We start from the raw sequence: 13,048 nt of genomic DNA on the forward strand, positions 1-13,048 counted from the left end.
AGTCACCCAGGTCATGGTAGTCTTAAGTGCTAGAGCTGGAGGCAACTGGACTTCTTTTAGTTTCTTGAAGACATTTCACCTCTCATCTGAATGGCTTCAACAGTTCTAAAAGTTGCCTGGGAAGGCCAGGGTGGGTCAACGACTCTGAGGACCACCTCCAAAGGTGAAGACCTCCTACCCTGCAGGATAAGAATTTTCAAAGTATAACTACACCTGCAGGCAGTCATTAAAGGGGCCCAAGGCCCCTGTGCAACTTGCATCCAGTCACATCAGACCTGCAGATCCATGGGTGCAAAGCAAGTCTCAGGTTTAGAGTAGCACAGAGATTGTAAATCTTTCCACCAAGGTTGAAATGTTTCTCTCGAAGGTTCCATACATTTGTGGAACATTTGTGACTTTGTGTGACAGTGTCACCTAGTGGTCAATATGCACCAAATCTTGTACATGACTTCAGTGTGAAAAATGATTATAGTATATTTCAGTATTTTGCAACAATTTTGTGCCAAATTTTGTAAACCAAAAAGTCATAAAAAATTTGCCAATAGCTTTTGACCATGACACTGCAAACATATTATCCGCCAAGTCTCTCTCTCTCTGTTTTGCAGAGAGCCTCGGTGGGGGGTGACAAACTACTCAACCAAGTTTTGTATTAAGGAGTGGTTGTTTCCAAGATATGCAACACTTCCTGTTTTGACTGGAAACTACAGGAAGTTGTCCTTTGAATCTTGCGCATTCTTTGGATTATCAAAATTCTTTTGACTATAGGACTCCATACATATTATGTGCCAAGTTTCGTGCAGTTTGTACACACAGCCGAAGAGGATTCTCAATAGCAGATTAATACATTTCGCAATTTTGCTAAAAAATATAGTTGGAAATGTGCAAGGCCGATACCTCAAGATTCAGCTCATTTCAAGGAATGTATAATGTATTGTGTGGGAGTTACTGGCCAAGGTGTGTTTACCTTGATTGTAGTCCCACTCATTTTTTGTATCTGACATGTGGGCACCATTCTATACCCCCACTGAAAATTTCACACACATAATTTTTATGGTGTATGCTGAAGTACCACTTTTACCCATAGGAAAAAAAAATTAGACCCGCATGCACGTGTTAAGGGGGTGCAAGGCCCCTCTGCAATTTGCACCCAGCAGCCTGATGAGGTGAGGCAAGTCGCAAGACCTTCAGGTCCATGGATGCAATGTAAGTTTCACATCGAAAAACATGTTTCTCTTGTGTAACAGTGCCATCAAGTGGCCAGTATGCACCAAATTTGTACATAATGTCAGTGTGTAACCAGTAAGAAAATAAAATGCACAGAACCTGAAAGCTTCCTCAAGGATCTAGGAATTAGGGTCCCATTCTGCTTGGTGTAGTGAAGCATTCACCATCTTCCCTCATTCAAAAGAGATTCATCTCACTACACTATGAGATTGAATGGAGCCCAAATAGTGTACATCAACATCAGATCAGCAACATCAACATCAGCAACCTCTAAGTAATAGGTGAAATCAAATCAATACATACACCGGCAGCTTTGTTGAGAAAGAGAGCAAAGTCCTGCTCTCTTGGGCAGAGAGAGAGAGAGACAATTACTATCTCAAGGAGCTGGCTCTTTCATAATGAGTTGCACAGGAGAGAGAGACAAGCAGAACTGCATCTAGTTTTGTATGGCCTGGTGACATCATGGGTCCTGAGCCATACAGTTACTACCAATTGTAGTAGGAGTTGGGAGATTTTACACCTAGGTCTGAAAAGGTGAAGGAAACTGGGAGACTGAATTCAGTGGCTCTCCTTTGTCTGTGGAGCCATTTGGTCTTGTCCTCAATTTTGAGTGGGCCTGAGGCCCATTATTCAATGGCTTTGGGTGATTAAAACACTGATTTGATTAGTGAGTGCTGACATTCAAAATTGCAATCTTCACTTACCCAACTAGTCTACTACTGAAAAATATTGTACATTGTATAATATTGTGTATCCATATGCTGCACAAACTGTTCCTGTCATCTGTAATTCTGCCCTTGAGTGCAATTTAAATTCTTTTCCTGTACATATTTTTAAGATTTTCTTAGGTTTTATATTTTCATATTTATATTCCTTACTCATTTTGATATTTCTTAAAATAATTTTTGTTGTTACCTAATTGTCAATCTAATCAACTGTGTTCCTGTCTAGTTACATCACTAGGTATTCTGCAAAAGTCAGTAAATCTATATTTCCTGACAGGGTTTCTGCAGGTCCTTAAAATAAATCTGAATCTAAATCTAAAATTCAGACTTATCTGAATAAGTCTGAATTTTAGTGATTTTGAGAGGTCTTTTGAAATTGATTGAATTATGAAGTTTACTTTACTTTTATGAAGTTGCATTAACTTTACAACTAACTCCTTCATATTCTTAGTTCTTTTTTTGCCTGCATGGGTGTAAAATGGCAAATTGCGTTGATAATGGTCTTAAAGAGGTCTTCAAAAATCATTTGTTTAACTTGTTGGAACCTGCAGAAACCCTACCTAATGTTCTGTTATTTTCTATTCTATTATTCTATTCTTCTATTATTTCCTAAATAATGTCTATGCCAAGACAGTGACCAGCTCCCTAATGACATTGATGTGATGTTTTGACATCAATTTACATTACCTTGTAGTTGAAGGTTTACCATTTAGCGTATGCCTCTATGGGTGCCGTCATTGTTGTATAATGCCAGACAGCTGCTTCTCCATGAATTTGGGGTAGATGGATTTGCCCTGAGTATACAAGTAGGAACTCCACCTTTGAGAGGCTTTTTTTAGTATAAGGTCAGAAAATCTCAACTTCTGAATTGTCGAATGCAGCATGGCAGCAGCTCATCTCTGGGCGAATCACATCCCCTCTTGGAGCCTTGATACCTCAGCAATCTCTGCCAGGGATATGGCAGGCATTGCCTGAGTTTTCAGACTCTGCCTCCTCCACAGAGGGCATGGTGGTTGGGTTCAGTAACTCCTCAAAGTGCTCTTTCCACTGCTTGACAATATTCCTGTTCTGAATTCACCCTTGCGACCTGTTTGGGTTTGCCAGGTCTGTCCTGCAGCCTTCTCTGCCATCTGATACAACTCACCACCAGATGGTGATCAGGTGACAGCTCTTCTCCTAGCTTCACTGGAGTATCCAAGACATTGGCTGCAGATCTGATGATATGACCAAAAACGTGATTATCGATCTTCAGCCTAAGCTGTTCTGGTACCAGGTATACTTCTGAACCCCACCTTATGCTTGAACATGGAGTTTGTCATGGCCAATCCATGACTAGCACAGAAGTCCAATAACATGGCACCACTCAGGGTCAGATCAGGCAGGCTGTTCTTCCAACACAGCAGTGCTTAGCATGGGACTTGTGAGTATCCCAAAACCTGGCACCTCTCACCCTGGGCAAGTCCAGAAAAGGAGAGAGTCCAGCTCTTCTTTAGGAGCTTGGTTCCAGAACCCATAGAGGTGACCCCAACTATATCTAGTTGGCACTGCTCTACCTCCCACACCTACTCAGGTTCCTTCCCTGCCAGAGAGGTGACATTCCATGTTCCTAGAACCAGTCTGTGATTCCAGGCTTCAGTGCGCCTGGTTCCCAATGATGGCTGCCAGATCAAATATAGATTAGCAATGGTCTGCTGGATGCAGTGTACCACTGCCCTGTGCCATTAAGCAAGGAAGCATTATGTAGACTGAGAGACAAGAAAAGATTGAAGAAGTTAACATTAAGAAGTGGCTACCAACTTTATTTAGTCCAATAGAATTTAATTAGAACAACATAAAATGTGTACATTTTATTTTACAAAAAACTGTGAGTGTGCTCTGATCTCAACAAATATATTAAACACAACAGGGTCATGACAGAGTACTCTGTCTATAATTAGTCATTTGTTGTGTTTTGACAGATATGTGACACTTTACTGTAAGGGAGAACTTCACTGTAAGGGAGTAAGTAATGTGACAGTTTCTTAAAAAAAAATGTGTATATCACAGTTTGATCAAACAAAACCTGAGATATGAAAATGGTCCACATACACAGTATAGTGCAGCTATGACATAATTTCAGACTGCTTCATCCAAGGTTCCCATGGCATGTGATATCTATACAATTTAACAAAAATATTCTCCATAAATCAGCACACTTTCACCACATTTGAACCACAATGCAATAATAAAGACAAAGCTAACATAACCATTTCAAACTTCATGAAACTCTGATGGTTCAGATAGAACACTGAAATGTCTTTCGTCTTGTGTATATATTTCATACATACAGTATACTGAAAATCCTGTAGGGAAAACTGCAGTGGAAATCTAGAGACTGAAACCATGACTCCAATATCTCTGAGGTTTTAGGCTGAAAAGTGGTAGCACTCAGTTATGAGCCAATCGGTACAAAACATCATCACTAGAATTCTTTTTCTTTGTGAAAACAGCAAAGGAAGGCATATTACATATAAATGTATTTTAAAATCACACTCTAAAATCACCTCTCCTCAACAGCAGCAGAAAAACCATAAACTCAGAACAAAAAACACATTAGCACATTTTTTGACTGACATTAATAAAATTGTATAATATTTTAAAATCTTTGTATTTTGTACAAAAATTTATAATTTTTGACCTACTATGAGAGGTTGTAAAGAAGACTGGTATTGACAGCCGTAACACAAGTCAGAAGGCAACACAAACACAACACAAGGCCTAGAGTACAAAAATTTAACACACCCTCACAGGTGTTCTCAGTTCCTCTGGTTGATTAAATCTCATTACAGGTTAATGAGCCAGTATGCTGATAATTACATAAGGTCACCAAACTATTGAACGGAATGATAGTGGTGTAAGGTTTCTCGCTATAAACAGGTGCAAAATAGTCAACAAGAGTCAATCAAACACAGTCTGTACATGCCCATACAGTCCTGAGGAAAGCTCTAAGTGAATGTGTAATCATCCATGTGAGTGAGCCATGGGAATGTAGGAGCTTTTATGGTGACAGGATATATTATATTCTTTTACTGCAGCAATGTTAAGGACCAAATTTTTAGTACATTAACAACAACCAATGTAGACCTTGCATAAGTAACAAATATATACTATGACAACAAGCACTGTAAGTATATGTGTATACTATTATTGCGTTGTATTGAATTTGGACAAAGCTGTATACTTATTATGTATAGTACTAAATTGTTGCTACCATTTCCTTTTTTTAATTTAAAGAAACATAAGTCCTCAGTAGGAGCTTGACAATGGACAACAGAAATGTCTTGAATGGAAACAGAGAGTTGTTTTCATTAGAACCATGAAAATATTTCTGAGGGGAAACAGTACTGTAAATAATGCATAGTAACTGTACAGAAGGGTTCATTGTAACTAGCTAACTGAACATCCCTCCAGGAAACACTGCAAACTGCAAACACTGTCTTTGGATGGAAAAATAGATTCTCTTATATTTTTTTTGTTTGTTTTGTTTTTTTACATTTTTGTTGCATGCAGTAAAAATCATGAAGAAAAAGAAATGTTCATATCCATTTCATTTTCTTCCTAAATTTCTAAATGCTTGACACGGAAAATCCTTTGTGTCTGATAATGCCACCAATAGCATGAATGAATAAAACTGGCAAACTGGAAAGTACCACAGGAGTTGTGGCATTAGTCATAGTGCAAACAAGGAATCAGTGTGGTAAGTTCTGGGGCCTCATGCTATTTGATAGTACAGTAAAAGTCATGTACAGTGTAGTTTGGTCTGTAACAACAGTGTTGACTGGACTGGAGTCTTATCATGGTCGATCTTTGTAATGAAAATTCTATTTGCTCTCTTCCCATATCTTCTCATAGTCTTGAAATGAATTGTCTGTCTGTCCGTCCCAAGTTACAGGTAGCAACAATTTGTGGAAGTGATGAGGACTACATGTAAATCTCAGCTGCTAAGAAGTGAATCATACACTTTCTGGTGCTTAAAGGGATATAGTGAAATTTTGGCTGTGTTAAATAAAAACATTGACTATACTCCGTATCAATTTTTAAAATAGCAATTGGACCATTCATACCTCCAGCCATTGCTTTGGTCCAGGGCAAAATACTTTAACAACCCCTTGTTACATATCATATAAAGTTAGCACATTCATGCTAATGCTATGCTCTCCTACTACAATATGCCACATCAGCTGTAGGCACTTGAAATGATGCAGTTCCAGTTAGCTGCTATCATTCTATTACCTGGTGATATGGATTATTTATAAACCAAAGTGTGCACTGTGCAAAATGTGTCCAGATATGTTATGTGTACTGATTGTGGTTAAAAGCCCACTTTCTGTATCATCCTGTTCTACTCATTTTTTAATTTGTTTTCCTGCCATCTCATCACCTGTACATCACCACATAAATTGCAGGACTCCTCATTTGTAATTTCAAACTGTCTTCTCAGCAGTAATGGATTGTGAGTCAGCCTCATCCTTGTGTAATGAAAGATTAATTAAACTAAATCAACTCAAAGTAGCTCTATGACTATAGGACAAGGCTTATACATATTGATCTTGTGTATGTTAATGCATTCTACTAAATAGTTGAATTCATAGCCTGTAAATAACCAATAAAATCTGTTTTGTAAGATTCAGATATTCTGTACAGTATCTTTTTGAGAGTACTCTGTTGTATACTTATACAGAGGGAAAGTGACCTCATATGATTAGCAGTACAAGGGTGTGTGTGTGCACATCACATACTGTCTACAAATAAACTATGCTCTTTCTTTCTCTATTGCTTATGTACATCTTCGTGTCTGAGTATCTTATAAAGGACCCAGTAAAATATATTGAAGAAGAGAAAGGCCAGAGGGAAGCCGGCCCTTGACACAGTGTCAATCTTTTTGGCTCGGTCAATAAATAACTTCCTCATTTCTTCAGTGCTTTTACCCCGTCCACCTGCTGCCATTCCAGGTGGACTCTGGGTAGCATTTGCTGTTGATCCTTGGGTGTTCAGAACAGTAACAGTATTGTTGGCGCTGGCCTTCAAATCCTTGCTGTTGCTTGGAGTGGAGGTTACAGCAACTGTGGACGTCAGCCTGCTCTCATGTACTTCCCCTTCCTGTTGGAGAGAAAGAGGCGGACGAGGTCATATATCAGAGAGCTCATTTCTCTTCACTGACTGCACATGACTCTCATTGGCCCTTGAGCACAGAATGAAGGTTAAGCTGATATACTGCTTTGTTTATACAAAATACTGGCCTTGAATTGGACTGGCAATAGCCCTTTCAGATGCAGGGTTCACCTAGGGCTGCTGCATGCACCGCGGCACAGTGCACGCACTTTGCATTGGAATTATGGTTCAGAGTGCAATATTGCCATTGTCACATTGTGTATGTAATGATCAATTTTATTCTAGTTGGCTTTGGAAATTTCATAACTGTACATAGTTTTGATCCCTCAGAAGTTTGCATTTATGCAGTGGCTTCAGAAAGTATTCAGGCCCATTCAGTTTTTGTGTGTTTTTTTTGTTTGTGTTGTAGATTTAAATGTAAATATTATGATAAAATAGCTTAAAGTAAAGTAGCCCATCAGTCTACACTCAATAATCCATAATGACAAAGTGAAAACATGCAAAATTATTAAAAAACAAAAACTGAAATCTCTTATTTACAAAAAATGATTTAGTACTTTGTGAAAGCCAATTTGGCAGCAACTTCCACTTCATCTTCTTGGGAAAGTCTCCACAAGCTAACACACCTGGATTTGGGCAGTTTGTCCCATTATTCCAAGCAAATTCTTGTTTGTTTGTTTGTCTTTTCTCTGTCAGTCTGGATGGGAAACGTCCGTGTACTGCCATCTTCAGGACTCTCCACAAATGTTCTATGGAGTTTAGATTTGGGCTTAGGCTGGGCCACTCAAGGGCAGTCAGAGACTTGGCCTGAGGTCACTACAGCATTGAGATGGTCATCCTTCCAGCAGGTTCTTCCATGCAGAGGACTTTGAGTGACTGCTGGGTTCTTGGTCACGTCCTGGACCAAGACTCTTTTTGCATGGTCACTCAGGTTGGCTGGACTCTATTGTAACTCTAAGAGGAGAACTGGGGGTTCCAAACTTATTCCATTTTACAATTATGGAGAAAGCTGTGCCTCTAGGAACACTCAAAACCTTAGAATTAGTTTAGCCCTGATCTGTACCTCAAGTGACTGGCTCTCATTTCCCTACTCTATATGCAAGTAAACTGAGTGAATCAAAGTGCTGTGAACACCCCTATAATAGCACGAATAACACTGAAAATTTTGCTCATTTGAAATAGTAAAAAAAAATCAATGCAAAATCAAGTGAAAAAATAAAATGATTCATTTAGTGGGTGGTTTTTGCCCTGTGGAGGGCATTTTTTGTATTCACACACCTAAAAGAATGTGGCCATATATGGCCCAGACCACGTCTGAATGTGGTCTGAGCCATCTGAACACAAATGTGTCCTTATTGCATCTTGGGTGCATTCACATGTGTACTTACAGTAGTCCACTTTGTCACAGGTGGACTCCAATTAGGTTCATTGTAAAAGCATAAAGATACTAGCCAGTAGGGCATAACAATTAATTGAAACATTGAAATTGCAATGTAGCCAAGTGCTAAATGAATGCAAATAAAATTCCAAAATATGAACTGTCAGTAATATCAGCAATGTGGACTGTCCAGGCTAGGGTTATTTTGGATTTTGATTCTTAGCATTATGGCTTATGTTATCTCTTAAACTTTTACGTTTTTACATGTTAAATATGCTGGTTTCAATTATTTCCACCTTGCTGTTGTATATATTGTCATGCATTTGGTTTTGTTTACATTTAACACAAATTTCTTCTTTTCTACCTATTTGATGATTGCCATGAAATCATTTGATAAATACCCAGTTTGTGAATCTGCTAAAATGAAATGTACAACACAAGGTGGGCAAAAAGTGAAGGGGTCTGAAAACTTTCAGAAAACACTGTATATTTTAATTTGCACACTGTATTTTGTGCAAGTTAAGTTTTTTAACAGGATCCAGAACCTCTCAGATTGGGACCAGCATCTATTTGACTGGATTTGGCACCCTTTGCATAAGCTTTATGTATTCATAAACAAAAAAAAAAAAAAAAAAAAAAAAAAAAAAAAAAAATCAACACAATATTTTTGGCCAAGATCTGTGGTTCCCAGAACACTGCTTTTTCCTGTGTGTAGGTGCTGCACTGTGATAGTACTGGAAAGACCAGAAGAGATCAGTGGACTGAGCACATCATGTAGTTCAATTTCTTAGCCTGCTTGTTTTTCGTGGTTGTAAACATAACTTTTTAATTCCATCGTCTCCCCATTGTAGTAATCCACAGACAGAGGAGAAATGACAGGAAAGTGAAGTGACAGTCGGGGGGGGGGGAGAGAGAGAGAGAGAGAGAGAGAGAGAGATAGAGAGAGAGAGAGAGAGAGAGATGTTTCTACTGGCCTCCTCCTACTGATTTTGAGTGATTATTGTGAATGCCTTGATTACTGAATGTTAATAAATAATTATTTGGTTGTGATAAGGGTTTTGTTTTGTCTTAACAGCCAGCGTTGTCCAATGAGCTCCAAACACTGTGGATTTTTTTGATGCATTCCATGATTTTTTCTCTCCCCTAACCCCAGTGATGCACTGACCATCAGGCATACTGGTTTATTCTGAGTGTTTGTCCCAGATGAACTTTTGCCCAAATGTTTCCATTGCAAAAGAGCTCTATCAGGATTTAGAAACAAGTGCAGCAGAGCATTTTTTCTGTTTATTCCATTTTTCTATTATGATGATCTTTTATATATATATATATATATATATATATATATATATATATATATATTTGCTGTTATAGTTAAAATTGTTCTGACCTACCCAGTGTGCTTATCCACCTCTTTGCTAAAGTAGTCTTTTAAGTGCCAATCTGATAGAGAAGGACTTACGACTGGTTGGTTCATGCAAGTGACAGTGAAATAAAACATGCAAACATGCATGTGCACGCACACACTCACACATACACACACACACACATAATGTACTGTGTAATTACCCTGTGGTTGCTGGTGTAGATGTTGGTCATAGATCCATACAGAGGGTCTGATGGTTTGAGGCCGTTGTCAATGTTAATACGATGAAGGGAATCAGCTAGCTCCCCTGGATCAACTGCAACTCCACTGTTCTACCAGTCAACAGCATGCACACCAGACAGAAGTCAAAAGGAAAAAACAAAACAAATCGCATCCAAAAACAGGGTTGGGACGTCCACTGATTCAGTCAACGTATGTGGTAAATGTTTTAAAAAGAAAATGCTGTCAATTACATTTTATTTAGGCGGGTCTAAATTCTAAACAATTCAGTGGTCTTTCTACAATATCTGACAAATTATATAAACTAACGCATGCTGAAAATATATATTTCAAAATGTATTAATACATTTTACAAAGTTAAACATTTATCAGATAAAGATGTTTGTTTTAATGGCCCCTAATATGTTGCTATGTTGCAGACCCATATGTTTCACTGTATTCTACTATTTAAGATAAAATAAGATAAGATAATCCTTTATTAGTCCCACAATGGGGAAGTTTACAATTTACAGTTTATTAATGTAGGCCACAACATACCTTTTTGTGTTTCTTTCCCATCAAAATATTTTTTCTGAGGCATATTGTGTTTTTGTAATGTATCCTGTGCACATCTACATATCTTCCATCAGTAAAATCTGATCAGTAGATGTCTGGGATAATCCAGTCAACTCCCCCAGTCCAATAAAACTGCAGCTCTACTTTCCAGTACTTTCTACTTTTGACCAGTTTGCAGCAACATCAGCAGTTGTCCCTACTGCCAAAAATATACAGATGTATTCACAAACAGTACCAAACACAGGGCTTACACCTGTATCCCACAGAACCTGATTTGTGAGCAGATACAACAATTGTTACATGGGGTCAAGATCTGATACCATATTGTGTAGTTGTTTCAATCCACTACATAAAGTCAATAATGCAGACAGGTGACAAATTAAGAGAAAAACCAACATAAAATGTCTTAAGGTATTTGGGCCACCACATACTGCCAGAACAGCTTTAGTGTGCCTTGGTCTCTGGAACTCTACTGGAGGGATAGAGCACAATATCATCCAGAAGATATTCCCTCATTTGGTGTTTTGATGATGGTGGTGGAGAGTGCTGTCTTACATCCTGGAAGAGACTGCTCCCATCAGGATAGAAATGTTTCATCATATGATAAACAAACACATTTGTGTGACCAGTGCCTATGGTTTTTACTAGGGATGTGCACGGATAATCGATTAGACAACTTTTTTTTAAGAATTGACAAATTTTTATTTGACTAACTTTTATTTGGTTGGGAGTTGGAGGAGATTTATGTTTTGCTTCATAGAGACGTGGAACTAATATTTATAGTTCTGTTTCTGCCCGAGAGCACATCTTCTCTCTGTGTGATGCAAGCACAACACTGAAACAGATGTTGGAAGAAGAAGTGAAGAAGTGAAGCGGGCTGTTGGTTCTCTGCTCTGGTTGTTGCTAGATGCTTAGCTTGTTTTTAGTAGCAGCAGTAGTGTTTCAGCATTCATTGTTCAGGAGGGTTTTACTGGGAGCCAAATCATCTACAGAGGTCTCAGAGATCTCAAACAAACGGACCAAGTAATTAAAATTAGTAGAAACACTGAATAAAGCAGTTTCATATTAAAAAAAATCATGTTGAGAGGGGCTGTTTGCTCAGCTTGTTTACTTAAGATCCAGACGTCTGATGACAAAAACGCTTCATCTGGTTTAAGATTAGAGTTAGTAAGTGATGGTAACATGACTTGAAACACTCAAAAAGTAGTCTGCTGAAAATGTTTTAATGTCCAGCCATTCGGCCAACAGCCAATGCTAGCAGAAAACACTGTGGATTTGTTGTACCTAAATACTCATGTGACAGCAAACGACAGGAACAAATAACTGCTTTGGTGACTTAAATGATGTCAGACGATATATTTCCTCTTAGCATTGTCAGAGGAGTGGAGCCGTCAAAGGCTCATGGAACCTGAATACACCGTGCTTTCACAGAAGACCATTACTGGCCAGATTGAGAAAAAGTACAATGAGGCAGCTACAGCTTTAAAAAAGAATTTGATGGAAGCCAACAAAGTAGCAATAACAACCGCTGCATGGACAGCTCTCACATCAGAGTTTTATGTCACTGAGAGAACACTGCCGCTAGTTTAAGGTGTGTTGTTAGTGCAGCTGTACACTGCACTGCAAAAAACATGGCTCAACATGACAATACATTATTATTTTGGTTTGGGTGGAGGGCACGTGTTAACAATGACATCACAACTAATGGACTTAAATTGGCTGGTTAATCGACTTCAAAAAGTAATCAAAATGGCCATCCCTAGTTTTTACACCACTGAACTCTCAAAAGTGCATTCCTATTTGTAATGAGGGGTTTATGCACTGCAACCCTACTATAATATTCCTCTCGATGTAACGGTAAACAGATTCTTCTTCCTGACACATTCTACATTGACATTCTCACTGACCCCAGGAAGAGTTACTTTTCTGTTTTTCCTTACATATTGCAATAATGCACAAGCATCACATTCATCACAATCAAACGTGCCCTGACGACCACAATATCCGACCCTATTTACTGATGTGTTTCCAAAAAATCTAAATGCAGATATCACTTAAGTCACAGTTAGTCAGTTGACCAGTGACTGAAGCCCCTGCCATCTGTGCCCCAACAATGAACCCTCTGTCAAAGTCCCTTGGATGTTTTCCTCTTGCCATCTTGATACAAAAGCAGAATCAACTAGACCTGCTCAGCATTTTTAAACATGCCACAGAACATGACTGAATGTTAACTGCGTGTACCATGCAGTGCACCTGTGGAGAAGCATCTGCATGTTTCTCCACTTATTTATTCAGATTTTATTTTATTTGTCACCTGTCTGTATATTATCAGTAGAGGTCTTACATTATGACCATAGCAAGCTTTGTCCAGCTGGAAGAACACTGTTTAAGTAGGTATGTATCCTGTCATTT

General features: G+C 38.5%; 1 protein-coding gene across 2 annotated transcripts in view; it reads right to left on the minus strand.

Annotated features, from left to right (window-relative positions):
* Positions 1 to 3,721: 3,721 nt before the first annotated feature.
* Positions 3,722 to 13,048, minus strand: part of glra3 (glycine receptor, alpha 3) — a 54,224-nt gene continuing 44,897 nt past the window's right edge. The window contains exons 9-10 of one of the 2 annotated variants that reach the window (XM_051070894.1): positions 10,045 to 10,173; positions 3,722 to 7,088 (exon numbers count right to left, since the gene is read on the minus strand). In XM_051070894.1, the coding sequence (XP_050926851.1) occupies positions 6,759 to 7,088; positions 10,045 to 10,173 (459 nt within the window). In that variant the 3' untranslated portion in view covers positions 3,722 to 6,758. The remainder of the gene's footprint in view (positions 7,089 to 10,044; positions 10,174 to 13,048) is intronic. The other variant, XM_018700962.2, reaches the window with a different exon arrangement.

Source organism: Lates calcarifer, linkage group LG5, assembly GCF_001640805.2.
Source record: "Lates calcarifer isolate ASB-BC8 linkage group LG5, TLL_Latcal_v3, whole genome shotgun sequence".
In the NCBI taxonomy this organism is placed as follows: Eukaryota; Metazoa; Chordata; class Actinopteri; family Centropomidae; genus Lates; species Lates calcarifer.